At 43.1% G+C, this 21413-nt stretch overlaps 1 protein-coding gene across 4 annotated transcripts in view; it reads left to right on the forward strand.

The window, feature by feature from the left end:
* PLCH1 (phospholipase C eta 1) overlaps positions 1–21413 on the forward strand; it is a 247157-nt gene that overhangs the window by 194341 nt on the left and 31403 nt on the right. For all 4 annotated transcript variants that reach the window (XM_060197616.1, XM_060197617.1, XM_060197618.1 and 1 more), the window contains 2 exons: positions 10847–11008; positions 19590–19661. In XM_060197616.1, the coding sequence (XP_060053599.1) occupies positions 10847–11008; positions 19590–19661 (234 nt within the window). The remainder of the gene's footprint in view (positions 1–10846; positions 11009–19589; positions 19662–21413) is intronic.

The following is a 21413-nucleotide window of genomic DNA, read 5'->3' on the forward strand; positions in this document are numbered from 1 at the left end:
CACACACAGATGGGGGAGTGAGGGCTTGAATCTGGGTCCTTTTGCATGACAATTTGTGCTCTCAACTGGGGTGCACCCTTACTTGGTCCCCTAAACTTGGAAGGAATACTAACAAGGAACCTATCTGATCCCCTCTCCAGTGATAAATCCCATTCCTGATACCACTTGATCAAGACTCAGGTTATGGCCATATGTCACTGACTCTAGGGAAATAAACTAGCTTGAGCTCAGTCTCCCCTGCTTCTTGCCAGCAGCTCACTAGGTTACCCAGCCAGGCTACTCTCTAGAATGTTCCCTACCACACACACACACACACACACACACACACACACACACACACACACACTCCCCCCATGAAAATGCACTTGGGACTGGTTGATTTCCTAAACTACCCTTCCAAACATGGAGCCTTGGACTCAGTCTTTAATTTACCATGTCTTACAGAAATGCTATATAATTACCTACCTGCTTGTGCTTCTCACCAAAATCAAGTTGTTCTGACCAAACTTGTCCAAAGTTAAGTTTTTTCCTTATAGAGAGATATTATTTGACCTGGTGATCGCAGGGAAATGGAAACCCAGAGCAGGGGGGAGACCCAAGAGAGATACTTCTAGTGTGTGTTTGTGTGTGTGGGGGGTGCTCAAGATTTCTTGTGTGCCATCCCTCTAAGTCCTAAGTGTTAGGATTCCCTGTCAATCTGACAACAGCATAGCTCTTGTTCATCTGTTGTAGGGGTAACTATTTCATTTCTATGAAAATGTGGTATTCCTGTCAGTGTCTGGACTGTTGCTAACCTCCCTTAAGAAAAAAAAAAGAAAATTTATGTGAAATTGTCTTACATTGTTTTTGTTGCTTTAAAGCCCCTCACTGCATTGTTTAAAAAAAAAGTCTCCTCCCTTCTAGCAAATAGTAACAGCTTTTCACAGGTCCCAAAGGGAATCAGTGTTATAATCCCAGGCGCAGGAGTTAATGATAGCTGAAGTTTTAGCAGACACATTGCGCTTGACCCCAGTCACTTTAAAATGATGAAGTGGAAAAGATTTGGCTTGAAGTGCAAAGGAAAATTCATCCCCCTGCATTCATTCATCTGCTTCCCTTTAATCGTTTTAGTCTAAGTAAATACCATAGAAAATAAGGCTTACTGAAAATTAGTCCACATAGATTGACATAAGTGAAAACAGTTATGTTAGATAGCTTTTCTTCTTCTTGTTGTTCTTTTAAAAAAAGATTTTATTTATTTATTCATGAAGATAGAAGGAGAGAGAGAGAGAGAGAGAAAGAAAGAACCAGACATGCCAGGGATTGAACTCAGGACCTCGTGCTTGAGAATCCAACGCTTCATCCACTGAGCCACCTCCCAGACCATGCTTTTTTTCTTCTTAGTAGTTACTATTTTGTTTTTTTAAATATGACTTATATTGTTTAAAAATGTATTTTTATTTGTTTATTGGCTAGAGATAGCCAGAAATCGAGAGGAAAGGGGGTTGTAGAAAGGGAGAGAGAAAGAGAGACGCCTGCAACAGTGCTTCACCATTTGCAAAACTTTCCACTTGCAGGTGGGTACCAGGAGCTCAAACCTGGGTCCTTGTGCCTTGTAACATGTGTGCTCAACCAGATGTGCCACCATCCAGCTTTATAGTTACTATTTTATACTGTTATGGATGATTATGGATAATTAAGCTCTGTGCTCTTGGTTTTGTTTTATATTCTGATTTTTGTCTCTGATTTTCATTCTATCACAATGTTAGCACTTATTTCTCAGAGTAAAATCCACATTCTTTTTGTTTATATTATTACTATTACTACTACTACTATTATTCTTATTAGCCTTCAGGGTTATTGCTGAGGTTTGGAGCCTGCACTATGAATCCACTTTTCCTGTGGCCATTTTTTTTCCTTGCCGGGCTAGCATGGGGGTGCCTCTTCCCAGGTGCGTGCTCTCTGGGTTGGAGAGAACTCGACCGGAGCCAGCCTGGGCTGCTACTCACTCAGCAATGCAGGAGAGAAAGTCTTGAGCTTGTGGTGGAGTGGTAATGCAATGTCTGTATTGATCAAAGAGACAACGCTTTTATAGGATAGAACCGGAGGTGGCAAGTTGGAAACGGAAATGGCTAGGAAAGGGGATGGAAGAAAGGCAAAAGTGGGCTGGGAAGGTAGAAACTTCCTTAGCAACAGTTGCGAGGGTTTTAACTGGTGGGATTAATGTTACCCTGCATGCGGGGAGGTTCTCAAGGTAGAAAGAAGATAGATCAAAGGAATGGAATGGGTGGGGAATCTTTCAGGCAAAACAATGATTATGTAAATAGGCCATAGTATCAGGAATGCAGGGTGGAGTAGGGGGAACTGGCTTAATGCCCAACATTTCCTCAATTTTTCCGATAGGACAGAGAGAAGCTGCGAGGGGAGGGAAGATATATAGAGAGAAAGATAGATACCTGCAGGCCTGCTTCACTGCTTGTGAGGTGACCCCCCCCCCCCCCCCGCCTTTGCAGGTAGGGAGCCAAGGACTCGAACCAGAATCCTTACGTGGGTCCTCGTGCTTTGTACTATGTGCACTTAACCCAATGCATCACCATGTGGCCCCCTTGTTTATTTTATTTTGGAGCCAGACCATCTTCTATGTGTGATTTTGCCACTCCTGAGCCAACTTTTAATTCTGAGATAGAGATAGAAATAGTTAGATAGATAGATAGATAGATAGATAGATAGATAGGGAAAGAGACTACTGCACTGGCTCTTTCTCATTTGTTGTGACACTTCCTTGTGGTGCTGAGATTTGAACCCACACTGCAAGTATAGCAAGGCATGTAGCCAACCAGATCAGCTATCTTTCTAACCCCCGGACTTCTCTGGTTTCTAGATTCACCCAGTTCTTTACTTTGTCCTCTACTGTCAGCGAACTATCTAATTTTCTAAATTCCTATTCATATAAAGGAGCATCATTTCGTAGTAGTTCCACTTTGAAATATACACTTTAAAAATATTCTCAGAGTCCCTTAGTTGCTTTCTTTCTTTCTTCTTCTTCTTCTTCTTTTTTTAAAAAATATTTATTCATGGCAGAGAAATGGAGAGGGGTGGAGGATATAGAGAAGGAGAGAGACAGTTATGGCACTGCTTCAGGCCCTTGCACATGATAATGTGTGTGCCACCACCAGGCCCTCGCTTAGTTTCTTTCTAAGGACACATCAAGTAGGTAGTTTGATGCGAATGTGTATTTGGATTCTTGGATCTGGGCCCCAGTGAATTCAGAGAGCGCTTGAATCGTAATATCTTTCTTCTTCTTTTTTTTTCTCCTGCCATTAGGGTTATCTCTGGGACTCAATGCCAGCACTATGAATTCACTGCTCTTGGTGACTATTTTTTTTTCTATTTTTTAAAAATTGGATAGGACAGAGAGAAATTAAGAGGAGAAGGAGAGAGAGAGAGAGAGAGGGAGAGAAAGAGATACCTGCAGACCTGATTCACTGCTCATGCTCTCTGCAGGTGGGGAGTGGGGCCCCAAACCTAGGCCCTCATACATGATAACACGTGTGCTTACCTGGGGTACCACTTCCCAGCCACTGGATTGTAATATCTTGTAGCTGTCTCTTTGGTAGCTGGTAGGAGAGAAAATGTATAAGGAAGCCATCCTAATAAAAATAGGGAAAGATTTTAGCCTATCCTTTCAAACCTCTCCCCTTTGTTTTGGAGCTCATCTGAGAAAAGCAAAATGAATTTAGTGTGCCAGTGCTTTATCCTATAACCAGTCAATTTATAGTCCTGTTGTCCATGGAAGGCTCCAATGCCTAGTGTATGTATGTCAGACATAAAATTCCAGATCTGAACTGAATGCCTGGTCAAATTTCTGCTGGGAAAGAGGCGCTGTGCTTAATTTTAGTGAACCTAATCATTGCCTTGGAGCATGTTTCTAACCTCAATTTTAAATTTAAAGCTTGGGGTCAGGTTTTGAGATAATATCTGACTTATTGGAATAAAGCACGATTTTAGCTTAGCATTCATGAGCACTAGAGCACTTATGTCTTGCGGAGCTTGTGGGAGCTTTCTTTGCATAGTCAACTCACTAGTACTGAGCATCTCATGTAAGTGACATTGCCACTAAGCCATAGGCGTTTGGACATATGCCAGCTGGTGAAACAGATACAAATCTTTGCCTTCCTGGAGTTTATATGTTACTGGGAGGAAGGGGTGGTGGTGGTGGATGATCCGAAATGAGATGAAGAAGTCATTTTTATAGAATACCAGATGGTGGTCAATGCTAATGGAAAAGAGGGCTGGGGAGAGAGTACAATGGTTACTGCACAAAGACTTTTAGGGGGGGGCACCAAACGTTCCAGGTTCTATCCCCAGGATTACAATAAATGAAAGCTGAGCTGTACTCTGGCAAAAAATAAATCAATAAGTAGATAAGTAAAGAATTAATTGACTTCTAAAATGCTAGTGGAAAAGGGTGAGGAGAAATGTGGAAAGGGTGTATACAGGTGCTTATGAAAGTGGGGTGGTCCAGTGCCATGTTAGATGGGATCGTCAGGAAGGGCTCACAGAGTAGATAACATCTGAGCAAAAGTCTCAGAGAGGGGCCCGGCATTGGTACACTCAGTAGAGTACACATGTTATAATGCTCAATGACCTGGATCCATGCCCCCAGCCCCAGCCCCACCCCCCACACCTGTATGGGGGAAGCTTCACTAACAGTGAAGCAGTGCTGCAGGTCTCTCTCTCCCTCCCTCCCTCTCTCTTTCTCTCTCTGTCCCCCTTCCCTCTCTCTCTCCCCTCTCCCTTCCCACCCCCTCCCTCTTTTTCTCTCTCTTTTCTATCTCCTCCTTCTCTCTCAGTTTCTGTCTCTATCCAAAAAAAGAAAAATTTTTTTTAAAAATCTGGAAACAGTGAGAGGGACAGCCTTATTGATATCCTGGAAAGAGTGTTCTCGGCACAGAGAAGAGCAGAAAGTGTGACTCACCCCCCCCCCCAATGTACCCAAGAGTGAGCAGTATAGAAGGAGACTGGACCCTCTTTCGAGTCCTCCTGTCCAGTGTGACTCCTAACCACACACATTCAAGCCACACAGGAGGCTTGTCGCTCATGCAATAAATACTTACTGCTGTTGGATTCACTGAATCCCTTAAGCTTTTCATACGATTCTGTGGCATTAGCCAGAGAAGAAATCTGGCTCATGATGGATAAGCTAAAGGCAAAGTCAGCATGCTCAGTGACCCACAGATCATACAGTTTAAAGACACAGGGGACAATTTCCTTCCAGTCCACAGTGCAGTGATCTAATAGAATGGATTCACTGAGGCCAACTCACCATTCTTCATCTTTATGGGGTTCTGGAATGTCAGTGTGCCTTACAGAGTATGCACCCCCATTTTCTACTAAAATGATTTGTTAGCCAATGTCTTTTAAAAAAAACAACATGGGGGAGTCGGGCGGTAGCGCAACGGGTTAAGCGCAGGTGGCGCAAAGCGAAGGACCGGAGTAAGGATCCGGGTTCCAGCCCCCGGCTCCCCACCTGCAGGGAAGTCGCTTCACAGGCGGTGAAGCAGGTCTGCAGGTGTCTGTCTTTCTCTGCCCCTCTCTGTCTTCCACTCTTCTCTCCATTTCTCTCTGTCCTATCCAAGAAGGACGGCATCAATAACAACAACAATAACTAGAACAAGAAAACAACAAGGGCGAGAAAAGGGAATAAATAAATAAAATTAAAAAACCATGATTCTTTTATTTACTTATTCCCTTTTTTTACCCTTGTTGTTTTATTGTTGTAGTTATTATTATTGTTGTTATTGACATTGTTGTTGGATAGGACAGAGAGAAATGGAGAGAGGAGAGGAAGACAGAGAGGGGGAAAGATAGACACCTCCAGACCTGCTTCACTGCTTCTGAAGCGACTCCCCTGCAGGTGGAGAGCTGGGGGCTTGAACCAGGATTCTTACTCCGGTTCTTGCGCTTTGCGCCATGTGCACCTAACCCGTTGCACTAACGCCCGACTCCCGACTCCCCACCAATGTCTTTTTTTTTTTTTCACATTGTCTAAGCCTGTGTTTAACCAGCTTCTTTTGTGTAAACATTAACTCTATTGTTATCATTTTATTGAGAGGTTAATAGTTTACCTATATTGGTTGACACATGGGAAAAACACTCTCCCTCTAACTTAGGGCCATTTCTACCATCATGTACCAGGATCCCAAAGTCCCCTTACCCACCGCCCCTCCCTCCTTCCCCAGAGTCCTTTGCTTGATGGAATGTACCAAATCCAGCCCAAATAAATATTAATTCTTTATCTCTTAAGTAAAGTTCATCCTATAAACCCCAAGCCTCCAAAAAGGTTTTTAAAATTTTTTTATTGGAGGGATTTTATTTAGTGATTTATAGTCAATAGTAAATACAGTTGTTGGAACATGTATAAAAAAATCTGTTTTCTGCAAAACAGTCTCACCCCAAGCCTAGGTCCTCCTCTACCATCAAGCACCAGGACTTGACTTCTCCCCCACACCCCAGTCCTTTCTTCTTCTAGCGTTTGCCCTTCTTCCGTAGCCATTCAACAGCCCAGTCCTTTAATTTGGTGTAATACACTGAACCTAGTCAAAGTCCTGCTTTGCGTTTTGTCTTTTATTCTTATTTCTCAACTTCTATCTATGAGATGCCCATATTTATAGAGCTCTGGACAGCAAAAGAATTCCTAACAGAATGAGAGAAGATCTTTATATGCCATACATCAGAGAAGAGTCTAATAGCCAAGATATATAAAGAGCTCACCAAACTTAGCAAAGAAAACAAACAAAAAAACTGACCCCATCCAAAAATGGGGAAAAGATATGAATAGAATATTCACCAAAGAATAGATCCAAAGAGCCAACACACATATAATAAATGTTTCAAGTCATTGTCATAGGAATGCAAAAATAAATAACAATGAGATACTACTTCACTCCTGTGAGAATGTCATACATCAGAAATTATAGCAACAACAAATACTGGAGAGGTTGTGGGGGCAAAGGAACCCTCCTACACTGCTGGTGGGAATGTAAATTGGTCCAACCTCTGTGGAGAAAAGTCTGAAGAACTCTCATAAGGCTAGAAGTGGACCTACCCTATGACCCTGCAATTCCTTTCCTATGGATATACCCTACGGAATCAAACACAACGATCCAAGAAGATTTATGTGTACCCATATGCATAGTAGCACAATTCATAATAGCCAAAATCTGGAAGGTGTCCAACAACAGATGAGTGGCTAAGTTGTGGTCCATATACACAATGGAATACTACTCAGCTATGAAAAATGGTGAATTCACCTTCCTCACCTCATCTTGGATGGAGCTTGAAGGAATCATGTTAAGTGAGATAATCCCAATAGATGTTTTTTTTTTGGTATGTTTCTTTTAATTATTATTATTATTATTTATTTATAAAAAGGAAACACAGATAAAACCATAGGATAAGAAGGGTACAACTCCACACAATTCCCACCACCAGAACTCCATATCCCATCCCCTCCCTTGATAGGTTTCCTATTCTTTAACCCTCTGGGAGTATGGACCCAAGGTCATCAGAACAGAGACCCCCCCAACTCTTCATCTGCACTACCCCAATAGGTTTTTAAGGAACCCCAATGTAGCATGTAACATCTCTGTGTTATACTGATAGCCCAAGACAGTTTATTCAGTGTTTTCTTTTTTAATATCTCACTAAATATTTTTATTATTTCCCATCTTTTTAACTACCTTAGCTATGGAGTCATCTTCCCAAAGTTTTTTTTGTTGTTGTTGTTTGTTTTTTTTTTTTTAATGTTGAATCCTTTGAAAACGGATTATGGATCTTGTTGGTTTCAGATGTGTCAACAGCCTAAGAAAGGATTAGTTACTTCCTAAGGTTGGTGATCTGGATGCTGAAACTAGTCACTCAGAGACAACCTGCCCACGTGCCAGCGGGGCTGTCGCACTTAGCAAATGGGGCAAATGGGGGTGGGGGTGGGGCAGGGAAAATTATCTGGAGCAAGCACACCTGGAGGCTTCCAGTTTTTTTAGGACATGATCTGGCTTTTGTTTTCCTGACCCACCAGAGTTAAAGTGAAGAACACTTTTCCCTCCCCACCAGGATTATCACTAATGCTGGGGCTCAGTACCTACCTCGTGATTTTACCACTTCTAGTAGCTTGTGTGTGTGTGTTTTCCTTATAAAGACAAAAACAGACACACACACACACACACACACACACACAGACCTGCAATATTGTTTCAGCACTTGTGAAGCTCCCCACCCAGTAGAGAGAGAGGTGGAAACCAGGGACCTGAATCCACATCGTTGCACATGGTAATATGCATTTTCTAATGAGTGAGCCACCCCCAGCACCAAGGTGAGGAACATTCAAGGTACAGCAGACTGTACATATTACACATACTATCTGTGAGTGTGTAGGTTTCCCCGTGTCATTCAAAGGTATTGTCCTCCAGGGCCCAAAGCAAAATCTCCTCAGCCTATTTTTTTTTTTTTCCTTGTGGGTAGTGTCTTTCTTTTTATGATTGTTCTGGGCTTTCACTATTGATTGACTGGGAGTGGGTTTATTCACCTCTTTTCTTAGCACTTGATGCTCTTTTCTTACTAGAGAATTTGTATTTTCTTCTACCCTGGAAAAGATTCTCAGCCCTTTTTTTCTTTTAATGCTGTTTTTATTCCATTTCTTTAGTCCAATTTCCCCACCTTCCTTCCCCAAAGGCACTTTGAGATTTGTGCTAGAACCTCTCAGTCAACTCTCATTCTATTTATTATTGATTCTTTTTCTTTTTTTCTCCCTCTAATTGTATTTTTTATTAGTGGGGGTAATAGATTATAGTAAATATAGTTGTTGGTCCACGTGTAAAATTTCTCATTTTTCTGCAAAATGCTCTCACCTCCAACCTAGGTCCTCCACCATCATGCACCAGGACTTGAAAGCCCCCGGCCCTTCCCCTCACCCTCCCAGCCCTTTACTTAGGTGCAATATATTGGTTTGTTTCTCATAAGCACTTGTTATCACTCCAATATCTGGTTAGTTTACTGTTCTTTCTTTTTGCTTGTTTTTGAGCACCTAAAATACTAGTTTTTTTTTTTTAATTTATTTCCTACAGGCTTATCACTAGGTCTTGGCGCCAGCACTACGAATCCACTACTTTTGGTGGCCACTTTTTCCTTTTTTTTTTCTTTCTTTCTATTTTATTCAATAGGAAAGAGAGAAGGAGGGGGAGAGAAAGAAAGACACCTGCAGACCTCCAGGTGACAGACTTGGAAGCTCGTAAGCCTCCACCGAGTTATGCTGTCTGTCTCCATTCTGTAGCCTGAGGGCTGGGAAGGATGTCATTTGAGGATGATGAGGTGTGAATTTCCAAAGGTCTGCACTTTGGAATGACTGGATAGTTTTTGTAAATGTCCATGCCCAGATCCCAAACCAGAAATCCCCAGGTAAGCCTATGAGCCCTGCCCTGGGTGCTGCAGAGGTACAGCAGTGCTACTCAACAGGGTCACTTTGGGGTGCAGAGGTAGTTCCTGCTACCCCCTCTCTGGTGGCCTCCCAATCTGAGAGGCAGCCTTGCGTCTGAGCAGTCTATAATTTTTTTTTTTTTTTTTACTGTGGGTTGGTGGGAGGGTTCCGGTCCTTGAACATGATGGCAGAGGAGGACCTAGAGGGGTTTGAATTGTTATGTGGAAAACTGAGAGATGTTACACATGTACAAACTACTATATTTTACCCTTGACTGTAAACCATTAATCCCCCCAATAAAGAAAAAAAATTATATTTATTTATTTATTTTGAATAGAAACAGAGCTTGAGAGGGAAGGGGGAACTAGAGATGGAGAAAGATACTTGTAGCACTGCTTCACCATTTGTGAGCTTTTCCCCTTTGGGTGGGGACTAGGGGCTTGACCCTAGGTCCTTGTTCACTATAATGTGTGTGTGCTCAGTCAGGAGCACCACTGTCTGGACCCTGGGTATGCACAGCCTTCTGCTTTCTATTAAGCCTTTCTTCGCATGTTGGAACCACAGCAAGAGTGTGTTTGTGCATATGACTGGTTGACTTGTGGTTCAGATATTCAGAGATCATATTTGTCCCCCTAGGAATGGGAATTGGGGACCTTGATTATTCTATGGAAACATTCTGATCATTGCAAAGACCTGCCTTCACCTTCCCACACACCCACTTGCCCCATCCTCCTTTCCTGCTGCCCTAGGAACAAAAGAACATGGTGCAGCTGGCTTTCAGCTCTGATCCCCACACAGCTGCACCATGGCTGATAGGTTGGGAGGTCAAGAGTCTCTATGCTTTCCTTCAGGGCCCTATTGGGGTCCTGGACTAAATGATGATGCATGAATGAAACCTCAGCCCCACATTTATTTATTCTCCATGGTGCCTAATTTTCTTGTGCTGTAGATCAGAGAAGAAAAAAGATCAACAGGCAGAAATAGCATTCCTTTAGCCCTCCTGGTGTTCAAAGGACGTGAAGTGAATAATTATTGCCTTGGTAGGGAGCAGTCATTCTTTCCACAACACCAGGCAGCCTGCTTGGCACTTAAAGTTTTGCTTTGCTGATGTTAAAGGTGTCTGGTTGGAAGAGCTCACCTCCTCACTGTCTGCGATGCTGGGCCAAATATATCTGTTTATCTGGAATATTCTGTGCACACCAGACACATTAGTGCACACCTACTTTCTGTGTCCTCACAGAGAACATTCTCCCCCATCACCACCAGCCTCCGGGCCCCTCATAAATATTGGTGAGAGGTAATCAAATCTCAAAAGCTTGCAGAAAGCATATGCTCTTGTGGATTCTACATGTATTTTGAAGGAAATAACTTCCATTGCTTAATTCTTTGCAGAGTAATGGGACCACTGAGCATCAGGTGGAATCTTTCATAAGGAAAAAGCTGGAGTCATTGTTGAAGGAATCTCAAATTCGAGACCGAGAAGATCCTGACAGCTTCACAGTGAGGGCTCTGCTGAAGGCCACACATGAAGGCTTGAATGCACACCTGAAACGGGTACCCATTTTCTTTAGTACTTGTCCTGGACCAGAGAAAAGGAGGCATTTCACACTTTATTATTTTTTTATTTATATTTTAAATTGATTTAATAATGATTGACATGACTGTAGGATAAGAGGAGTACAATTCCACACAATTTCCACCACCAGAGTTCCATATCTTATCCCCTCCATTGGAAGCTTTCCTGTTCTTTATCCCTCTGGGAGCATGGACCCAGGATCATTATGGGGTACAGAAGGTGGGAGGTCAGGCTTCTGTAATTGCTTCTTTTCTGAAGATGGGCATTGGCAGGTTGATCCATACTCCCAACCTGTTTCTATCTTTCCCTAGTGGGGCAGAGCTCTGGGGAGGTGGAGTTCCAGGGTGCATTCATGAGGTCATTTGTGCAGTGAAGTCAGGTTAGCATCACGGTAGCATCTGCAACTTAGTGTATGAAAAAGCATTAAGATATAAAGAAGAACAAATTGTTTAATAATCAAGAATGTAAATGCAAGAATATAGCATTATGGATAATATAACATTATGGAAAAGGCTAGTATGTCTATAGTAGGTATATTCCAAGAGGCCCATTACTTTATTAATTTTTGCGTGAGCCTGACAGCTAACATGTAGGTGGGCTAAAGGTATTGTCTGGGTAGATGGTGTTAGAGTTGGAAGTAAGACTAGAAAGCTGGATCAGTGAAGAGAGTAGCTCCCAAATATGGGAAAAGTATATAAATATTGTTAACTGTAAACCCCATAGATTTGATCTGGAGCCCATATTCAGCACAGGAGCCTGTGTAACTTCTGCATCCCTGTAGGGCTGAGCTTTCATTCTGTGGTCATAGCTAGGGAATAGTCTAGGCTGCATTCATTGCAGGACCTGTCTTCTTTGAGTGATAGAGTATATTCACCCAACCTTCCTCCGGAGAATGGCGCAGTCCCTACCTACCTACCAATGTTGACCCACATTGAGGGCAAGGTCTTGTAGAGGCCCACAAGAGGTCCACTGTGTTATTCCTGATGGAGATGACCAGTGATGGTGGAGAGAAGGATTTGTTAAAGAGGTCTAGGTCCATCATGTCTATGTGGGAATCCCAGGATTCCCTGACTAGGGCCCTAGATTCACATTTTATTCCTAGTCATTTGTCGTTAGTGAAATGTTCCTCTTGGTTTCTTCCATGTCTGTCCTCATACTGTTTGAGAAAGGAACATTGGTTGCAAAATGATGTGAGAAACCGTGACAGCTAAGAATAGTTGGTAGTCACGGAAGACGCCACCATACGACTTCACTAGGAACCCCAGGACAAAGTAGGGTGTTTCCGGACTTGTCTCTCCATGCATGCTCAGATAGGGGAAGAGGCTGGATCCACCAGGGACCCTCCCAACCCCCCGCATTCAGTCAACCTCCATTACCTTCTTATTTTATTTTACTTATTTATTTAATTTCTCAGAGCACTGCTCAACTCTGGTTTATGTTACTATGGGGATTTTGGAGCCTCAGGCATGAGCGTCTCTTTGCATAACCATTATGCTGTCTACTTCTGCCCTCCATTATCTCCTGAATGAGGCTCCTCTCCATCTATTCCTTTTTTCCACGGCACTGAACTAATCGAGACCAGTGCCATTTTTCCCCTAGACCTCTCTTGCCCTCTGTCAATCTAATCACCGCTCCAGCATGCTTTAATTAGGTAATTTTGGTCATGTCATTCCACTGTGAAAATTCTTCTGAGAGTTCCCATTCTACTCGAGTTGCCTTCAGACTCATCAGCCGGCCTCTCAAGAACCCGAATCACTGCATCCTACATGTCCTAGTATCCTCAGACTCCTCCATCTCTACTGACACACTGCCCACCTACACACCATTCTCCACAATTGTCACACCAGCTGCAGCTGTCTCTTTGCTTTCCCTCCGCCCGGAACACTCTGTGCATGTCTCTGCTCTAGCTAACTGCTCATCTTTTTAATTCACTGTGTTGTCTTGAGTAAGACTTGGCTTCAACCCCGGATTATGTTACTTATCTTCCTTATATTGTTCCGTGAAGTCTGTTAAGGCTTTTATTTATTTATTTATTTATTTATTTACCTTTTTTTGTTTTTGTGGTAACTTTGGCTTATAGATGTTTTCAAAATATTATCACACTATTCGCATCAAAACATCTATATCCCTCCACTCTTACAGCCTTTTGCCACCACCCCTCCCAACCCATTTTGATATTTTCAGTTCTGCAGACCAGAAGGTTTCTCTATATTTGACTTTGTTCATTTGGCTTATTTCTTTATTTCCTCCAGATGACATAGAACATTCAATATAAGTCCTACCAGCATTAAACTTGCAGAGGGGTGGTTTAATGGTTGTGAATTCCTTTAACTGTTACTTGTCTGAAAAATTCTTCCTTGTTCCCCCAAATCTTATTGATAGCTTACCTGGATAAAGTATTTGTGGGTGGAACTCTTTTCCATTCAAAATTGAATATATCCTGCTAATCCTTTTAGAGTTTCTGTTCAGAAATCAGCTTTAATCTTATGGTACTACCCCCCCCCCCAAGCTGCTTTTAATAATTTCTTTTTAAGTTTAGGTTTGCATTTTTTTTCCTTAAAGCTCTTTCATCTACCTGGATCTGAGATATATCTCATTTAACTTGGGGAAATTCTTGGCTAATATTTCTCCAAATAAGCATTTGGTTCCTTTATTTCTTTCTTCTGGTACTCCTATGATATAAATATTGTTCCTCTTGATATTGACCCATAGCTTTCTTATATTATCTTCATTTGTTTTAGTGTGTGTGTGTGTGTGTGTGTGTGTGTGTGTGTGTGTGAGACCTCTTCTACATTATCTTCCTTATCACTACTTCAGTCTCATATCTGTCTTTCTGCAAGTATTCCTCTTTATTGGATTTTTTTTAGAAGTTATTTTACTGTATTATTTATCTTCTTCATTTCTTTCATAGAGCTTTTTCATTTCAGTCAGCATCTGTTAAGGCTTCCCTTTTTTTTTTTTTTTTTTTTTTCCTTCCAGGGTTATTGCTGGGCTTGGTGCCTGCATGATGAATCCACCACTCCTAGAGGCCATTTTTTCCTCCTTTTTGTTGCCCTTGTTGTTGTGGTTATTGTTATTGCCATTGTTGATGTTATTTGCTGTTGGATAGGACAGAGAGAAATGGAGAGAGGAGGGGAAGACAGAGAGGGGGAGAGAAAGACAGACACCTGCAGACCTGCTTCGCCGCCTGTGAAGTGACTCCCCTGCAGGTGGGGAGCCGGGGGCTCGAAATGGGATCCTTATGCCGGTCCCTGCGCTTTGCGCCACATGCGCTTAACCCACTGCGCCACTGCCCGACCCCCAAGGCTTCCCTTTTATGAAGTGTTATTTGTCTGTTTTATTTGCTTGCAGTTATTTGTCCACTACCTCAGTGTCTCCTCAACTAGCTGGTAGATTCCTTTGAAACAAGAACCATGTCAGTCTTGATAACTATTTTTTTTTCTGGCTTGTTGCAGTGCCTGGGACATAGTATGACTTTCAGATACAGCTGTTGCGTGAATAAATAGTTTAGGTTCTGAGATTATTACTCTGCTTCATAAAACATTTCCTTCATGAGTGAGAGAGTCAGTGGTGTGTTGATGGTGTGGAAGGGCACTGAGGTTGGGTATTCTGGGCCAGAGATGATCCTGCTGCCCCTGGACCAGCTAATAGCAGCAACCATCCCTTTTCCTCCAGCGTCTTGGCTAGGTATTCAGGCTACCCCAGGCTTCAGACTCCAGAGGAGTAATCACTTAGAATTATGGATACCCTCTAAAACTTGTAGAAGACCTGTCTTTCAACCTCTTGGCTGTTCTTAGGATTATTTAGTTTCCATATATAGAAAGACTAGTTCGAAATAGCTTTAGTGATGAAGAAAGATGTTTCATCAGGCTGGTGTCAAGTTCATGTGCTGAGTGGCTTTTGGGGTGGGCTTAATCCAGAGGCTCAGCTGATCATACATGCACTTTCTGTCTTTCTGTTCTACCTGTCATGTCACGGACTCATCCCCATGTTTTCAATGTGATGGCCAAATGAATCCATGAACTGCATACTTCTTGGTCTGTGTTCAAAGAGACTAAGATAACATATCTTCTCCTCTAACAGCCCAGGGTTCATGCTGAGTTCCTGGGTGGACAGTTTAGCTCATGCACACACCCCTAAGCACATCACTGTAGTCTTTGTCACATGGCCAACCTGGCAGTGACTTGGCAAGTGTGGAGGCCAATACTGAATTCCTGATGCCAGTGAGAACTCACCCCTGGACTGGGCCTTGATCAGATCTTCAGAAACTGCATATAAAAGGGACAAAGTGAAGTTCTGTGAAGGCAAATAGTGTCACCACCACCACCACATGCAGCTTTGAATGTTTATAAAGGTTTCTATGAACAATAATGCTTCTTCCACCTCTCACTACTAATTTTCAACAAGACAGATGTCTGAAGAATCACATTGCATTAGTCAGGCTTGACTTCTGCTTCTTGTTCTTGGTGAATACTCTCTGGGTCTGGGCCAATTACCTTCCCTTATTATTACTTTTTAAAATATTTAATGTATTTATTTGGTAGGGACAGACATTGAGAGAGAAGGAGGAGAGAGAGAGAGAGAGAGAGGAAGACCTGTAGCACTGTTTCACTGTTTGCACAACTTCCCCCATGCAGGTGGGGGCTGGGGGCTTGAACCTGGATCCTTTCACATAGCAATATTTGTGCTCAATCCAGTCCACCACGGACTGGTCCTTTACCTCTCCTCCCTGGCCACCCCAACTGGAAAGGCAACAGCTGATCTTAGAGATTTGGCAAAACTTGAATTAAGCCCGTTGTTCTCTTGCTATTTATGGAAGAGATCCTAGTGATAGTTTCTCCATCAGGCAAGATGGCAAGGGACCTCCAGTTTCACAGAGGTAGTGGAGCAAAACTCATCCCCACTTGAAACATTTGCTTGCTCTCCTTTAATTCCGAGCGATTACAAGAATGCATTAGCATTTCACAGAATGGAAGCAGAGCCTGAGACTTTAATAAATGGGGCTGTAGAGTGTTGAGGCTTTAATGCTGCTGCTGTGTTAGTTTTGTAAATAGAGTTCTGGTTCAGTGGACAAGCAAAGACAAGTGACCGCTGAGGCAGATATATCTGTGTTAGATGCAGGTGCATACTTGATCCAAGCCCCAGTGTGCTGTGGTTTGGGGCAGGGGGTCACTCGGGCTTCCTTATCCTTGGGTTAATGCTCTGCAGTGCTGTCTGCGCCCCCCGGGGGAGCTCTGAGTGATATGAATAGGAACTTCTCCTTGGAACCAGAAGAATTCGGACCCGAGAAGAGACCTGCCTTCTGTAGAGTTCTTGAATTTTTCCTTCCTTCCGATCCAAGTGGCTGCTGTCTGGACAGTCATGGTTACGGTCGCTTTCCTCTCATTCTCTCGCACCCCAAGAGAATGTGCATGTGCATTTGGTTTTGCCCTTTTCCTGTGTGAGGTTCTTCAAGGGTTCATCACATTTGAAGGATTAAGTTCTGATCCTGAGACCCAGCCCTGAAGTTTCTTTTCCATATTATTTTTTTTTCTTTATGGGTGGGAGTTTTAATGGCTCACAGTTGACAGTAAATACAATAGTTGGTACATGTGTAACATTTCTCAGTTTTCCATGTGACACTTTAACTAGGTCCTCCTCCGCCATCATGTTCCAAGGCCTGAACACTCCCCCCACCCCCAGAGTCCTTTTCTTTGGTGATATACATAAACTTTGTTCATATTCTGACCTTGCTCTGACTCTGTTCTGATAAGTCCATCCAGCCAACCCATCTGTTTCCCGGGAGGCAGCCTCTTTTTCACCTTCAGTTCCAGCGTTTGTTCTTATCTGGATCATGCCACACCCTCTCCCTCACCTTCATCTCCCAGACTGAAGTCTACTCTTCCTTCCCTTGGATTCTGCTTCCCACCTCTCAGAAAGCAGTAGTCCTCTGATCCTCAGGCTGTGTGGTGGCTTCCTTCACCCCCCCCCCACCTCCACAGTATCCTTCCTGCTCTTATGTCTGCATGTTGTGATTGTTTGTCGCCACATTAGACTGCAAGCCATGTGAGGACCCAAGCAGCATCTCTCCTGCTTACTGTGACCTGGTATACATACCACTCTCCCAGCACAATGTCTTGTCTAGGAATTCAGTGACTGATGTGATGCTGACGTTCAGGGAGATAGCTGTGTCTCACTCCCTACAAAAAGAGGGGTGTGGAGTGGGTTATCTTCGGGAGCCAGAGAGGAGACTTGGACTCCATAGCATCCTGATTTTGTTACCAACTGACTTTTGTCACTTTGGGTAGGTCATCTATTGTTAATTTCACTGCACTCCAAATTTTATTACCTGTAAATTGGGATTTTTTTTGATGGCGCACACACACACACACACACACACACACACACACACACACACACACACACGGCACCATAACCCCAGAGCTTTCCCTGGTGCCGTATTGCTCCCATGTAATGTTGGGATGTTCATGATGAGGCACATGCCTTTCCCAGTGAGCTGTCTTCTGGGCCCTGTAAAATTGGGATTTGAATTACACTTCTCTCCAGGGCTACTTGTATGAGGACCCATGCGATATATCTAGCATAATCCTTGGGACACCGTAGCTGCCTCCTAGGTAGGACATATGTCTCATTTTGTCTAGACTGGTCCTGCTTTCCACTATTGTTTCTGTGTAATTGTTCAGAGCACCCTGTTTCACTTGGATCCTGTCTCAGACAATAAATGTCAGGTCCCCCTCCCACTAGGTGGATAGTGAGAAACAGAAGTCAGGGGTTAACTGGCCCTTCCTTCTACCTCTTCACAGGTGAGAAAACTAAGGTGAAGAGACAGAACTTGAGTCCGATGGTGTTGCACCTGGTTGAGTGCACATGTTACCTTGTGCAAGGACCCAGGTTCAAGCCTCCAGTCCCCACTTGCAGAGGGAAAGCTTTGCAAGAGGTGAAGCAGTGCTGCAGGTGTCTCTGTCTCTCTCCTCTCTTTTGAATTTATTTTATTATATTCATTTATTTATTGGGCAGAGTCAGCCAGAAATGAAGAGGGAAGGAAGAGATAAGAGAGGAAGAGAGACACCTGCAGACCTGCTTTGTTGTTTCTGAAGTGTCCCGCCTGTAGTTGGGGAGTGGGTGCTTGAACCTGGGTCCTTGTGCATGGTAATATGTGTGTTCAACCAGGTGTGCCACCACCTAGCTCCTGTCTTTCTCTTTATTTCCCCTTTCCCTCTCAATTTCTGTCTATATCCAATAAATAGATAAAGATAGATAGACAGATAGATAGATAGATAGATAGGCAGGACTTGCTTGCTCAGGGATAGGAGGATGTTTGGGGGCAGAGCTAGGCTTCCTGACTTAGAGAGCAGTGTGACTCCTGCGACCACATCTGGCTACCTTCTTAATTCTGGGATTTTTGAATGGATACTACAAAGTAGTATGTATGTGTGTGCATAGTATGTATCTATCTATATCAATATATGTATAGGTATACATATACATATATATATGTATATGTATACCTATACATATACCTATACATGCATGTACACATATATACAGGTCTGCTGAAACTACGTTGTCAGCCTGCTTTCTAACCCTCAGCATGTTTGCAGCTGCTCCTTTCCCCAGCCAGTTCTTACCCCCCACCCCACCCCCCTTCCTCACCCCAAACTGCATCTGGATTTGTCTCTGACTGAATACAAATGTTCTCCCTGAACTTTGGAATCTTACTGGCTTGACCCACGTATTCCAGGGCGTGGTTATGTCTGATTCTCCTCTCTTAGCTGGAAGTGGGAATGTGGGGCCCGCTGGCCTCCCCTCCTAGCACAGCTTTAGCATCGAGCCCCCTATTACTACATGTCTGCAGGGGAAACAACAGCAGAAGAGCCGGCTCTTTGGGCAGGGTGACCTTTCTGTCCCTTGCGGAGCAGTAGGCTCAGGTTAGGAGCTCTCGGGCCTGAAGTGTCACCCACAGAGAAATCTAGAAAACCTCTTTCCCACAGAGATCTCAATGAACAAAGGAGCTTTACTGTCTGTGGTTTACTCACAGAAATAGACGCAACTAGATTCCCTTGTATTGATAGATACGTTTGAGTTTTGAGAGTCCTAATGGCAGTAGTCAATCAGTGTTGGTTTCTTTGCTTGTTTCATTCTTGTTTGTTTGGTTCGTTTTTGTTTTTGTTTTAGTCAGTAGAATTGCCTGCTAATGACGTGAGGTCATGTCTCTAAATTATTGTACCTGTAGGTGGTTTAGCCCTATTTAGAGGCTTCAGGAGGACACTCCTCACTGTGGAGAGTGGTGACACTCCCCCCTCCCCCCTTTTGCACAGAGGGGCCAGCAGGCCTAACAGGCCACTGATGCACCTGTAGGAGGAGCTGTGTCTCCTGGCTGGTGCCAATGTTCCTCTCTAAGAAGTCTCTGCCCCCTTGGGGGTTTGGGGGTGGAGACAGCAGTCAGTGAGCTGGACCTGCATGCTCCCTACCCTGAGCTGGATGGGAAGAGGACTCCCAGCCATGAGGAAGACACAAAAGCAAGGACGAAAATTCTAACGTGATGCTTCATTCACTCAGCACCCAGATGTGAAGGAGAGTGGAAAAAAATCACATGGACGATCCCTCGTGACCAACTTTGGAAGACACAAGGTATGATGTACTTACTTAAGAAAAAATAAGGAGAGAAGAAAAAACACAGAGTGAAACTGGGACCAGGTGTGGTCTGTTGCAGCAAAGCTAAGGAGTCTGGAGTGGTGCTGGGGAGGCAGGAGGGCATTGGGAGAGGGATGGGGACGCAGTGGACCATGGTGTGGAGGAGGACTTAAGCTGGTAGCGAGAGTGGTGGGCACACAGCCATGGTGAGGAGGTAAAAAATTATTTCCAAGTGACCAATGTCCTGTAAATCATTATTTCTCTAATAACTTTTTTTCATTATTTCTCTAATAACAATTTTTGAAAAAAAATTAAAGTTCTGGAAAATAACAGGAATAATCACAACTTGGGAATAGCAGAAAACATTAAATAGAATCCCAGAAAAGAGTTGGATAATTAAATTACTTTAACGTTTAAGAATGTCTGTCATCAAAAAGTATATTAAAAAAAAGTATCAAAGAAGCAAGTGATATACTAGGAAAGAATACTTCTTCTTCTTCTTCTTCTTCTCCTTCTCCTTTTCCTTCTCCTTCTCCTCCTCTTCCTCCTCTTCCTCCTCCTCCTCCTCTTTCTCCTCTTCCTCCTCTTCTTTCTTCTTCTTCTTCTTCTTCTTCTTCTCCTTCTCCTTCTCCTTCTCCTTCTCCTTCTCCTTCTCCTCCTCCTCTTCCTTCTCTTTCTCCTCCTCCTCCTTCTCTTTCTCTTCCTCCTTCTCTTCCTCCTCCTTCTTCTTCTCCTTCTTGGAAAATGGGATTTTATGAAGAGCATTAGCTCTGAATTACTTAGGAGCCCAAAGGTGGCTACATTCTCATAGTTAAATATTTATTCTGAATTTACTCCAGTTTGATTTTCATTTGCATTAATGTTGTGGTTTTTTTTGCATTAATGGTTTTATTGGTGTTTATAGAGCTTTTACCAGACTATTTGTAGATTATTTTTATAAAAATGAACAGCTTTTTTTACATTGAAGCTTAATCTTACATGGTTTAAAGAATGACTTTCCAGATCATTCAATGATGACAATTATAATAAACTCTTGAAATATGTTAGTGTCTTACCTTTTTCAAAAGTACAGTAGGAATCTAGAGAGGGTATAACCAACTTCCTACTCCATGAACACTGAGATTTTTGAGGCCTAGATGACACCTAAGAAACTTCCAGACAAAATGAACATCTTTATGCCACCACAGTAGAGTTAAGTGTGTCTGTGCCACACTTTCACTTGTTATTGCATTAGGATAGCGATGAGGATCTCTGGAAGGTGACAATGTCCCTTAGCCTTGTGGAAATGGAGTCTCTGCTCTTTCTAAACCATATTCCCCAATTGTCTGAGGGGACTCTGTTGAAAGGTCTTCCCTTTGTGAAAGTTACTTTTTTTTCTTCTAATTTTTATTTATAAAATGGAAATATTGACAAGACTATATAGTATAAGAGGGGTACATTTCCACACAGTTCTTATCCCCAGAATTCTGTATCCCATCCCCTCCCTTGATAGCTTTCCTATTCTTTATCTCTCTGGGAGTATGGGCCCAGGATCATTATCGGGTGCAGAAGATGGGAGGTCTGGCTTCTGTAATTGCTTCTCCACTGAAGATGGGCATACTATGTACACTTAACCCAGTGCGCTACCGCCTGGCCCCTGGGCATTGACAGTTCAATCCATAATCCCAGCCTGTCTCTTTCTTTCCCTAGTGAGGCAGCAATCTGGGGAGGTGGGGCTCTAGGACATCTAGTGGGGTCATCTGCTCAGAG

Source organism: Erinaceus europaeus, chromosome 9, assembly GCF_950295315.1.
Source record: "Erinaceus europaeus chromosome 9, mEriEur2.1, whole genome shotgun sequence".
NCBI classification, from domain to species: domain Eukaryota; kingdom Metazoa; phylum Chordata; class Mammalia; order Eulipotyphla; family Erinaceidae; genus Erinaceus; species Erinaceus europaeus.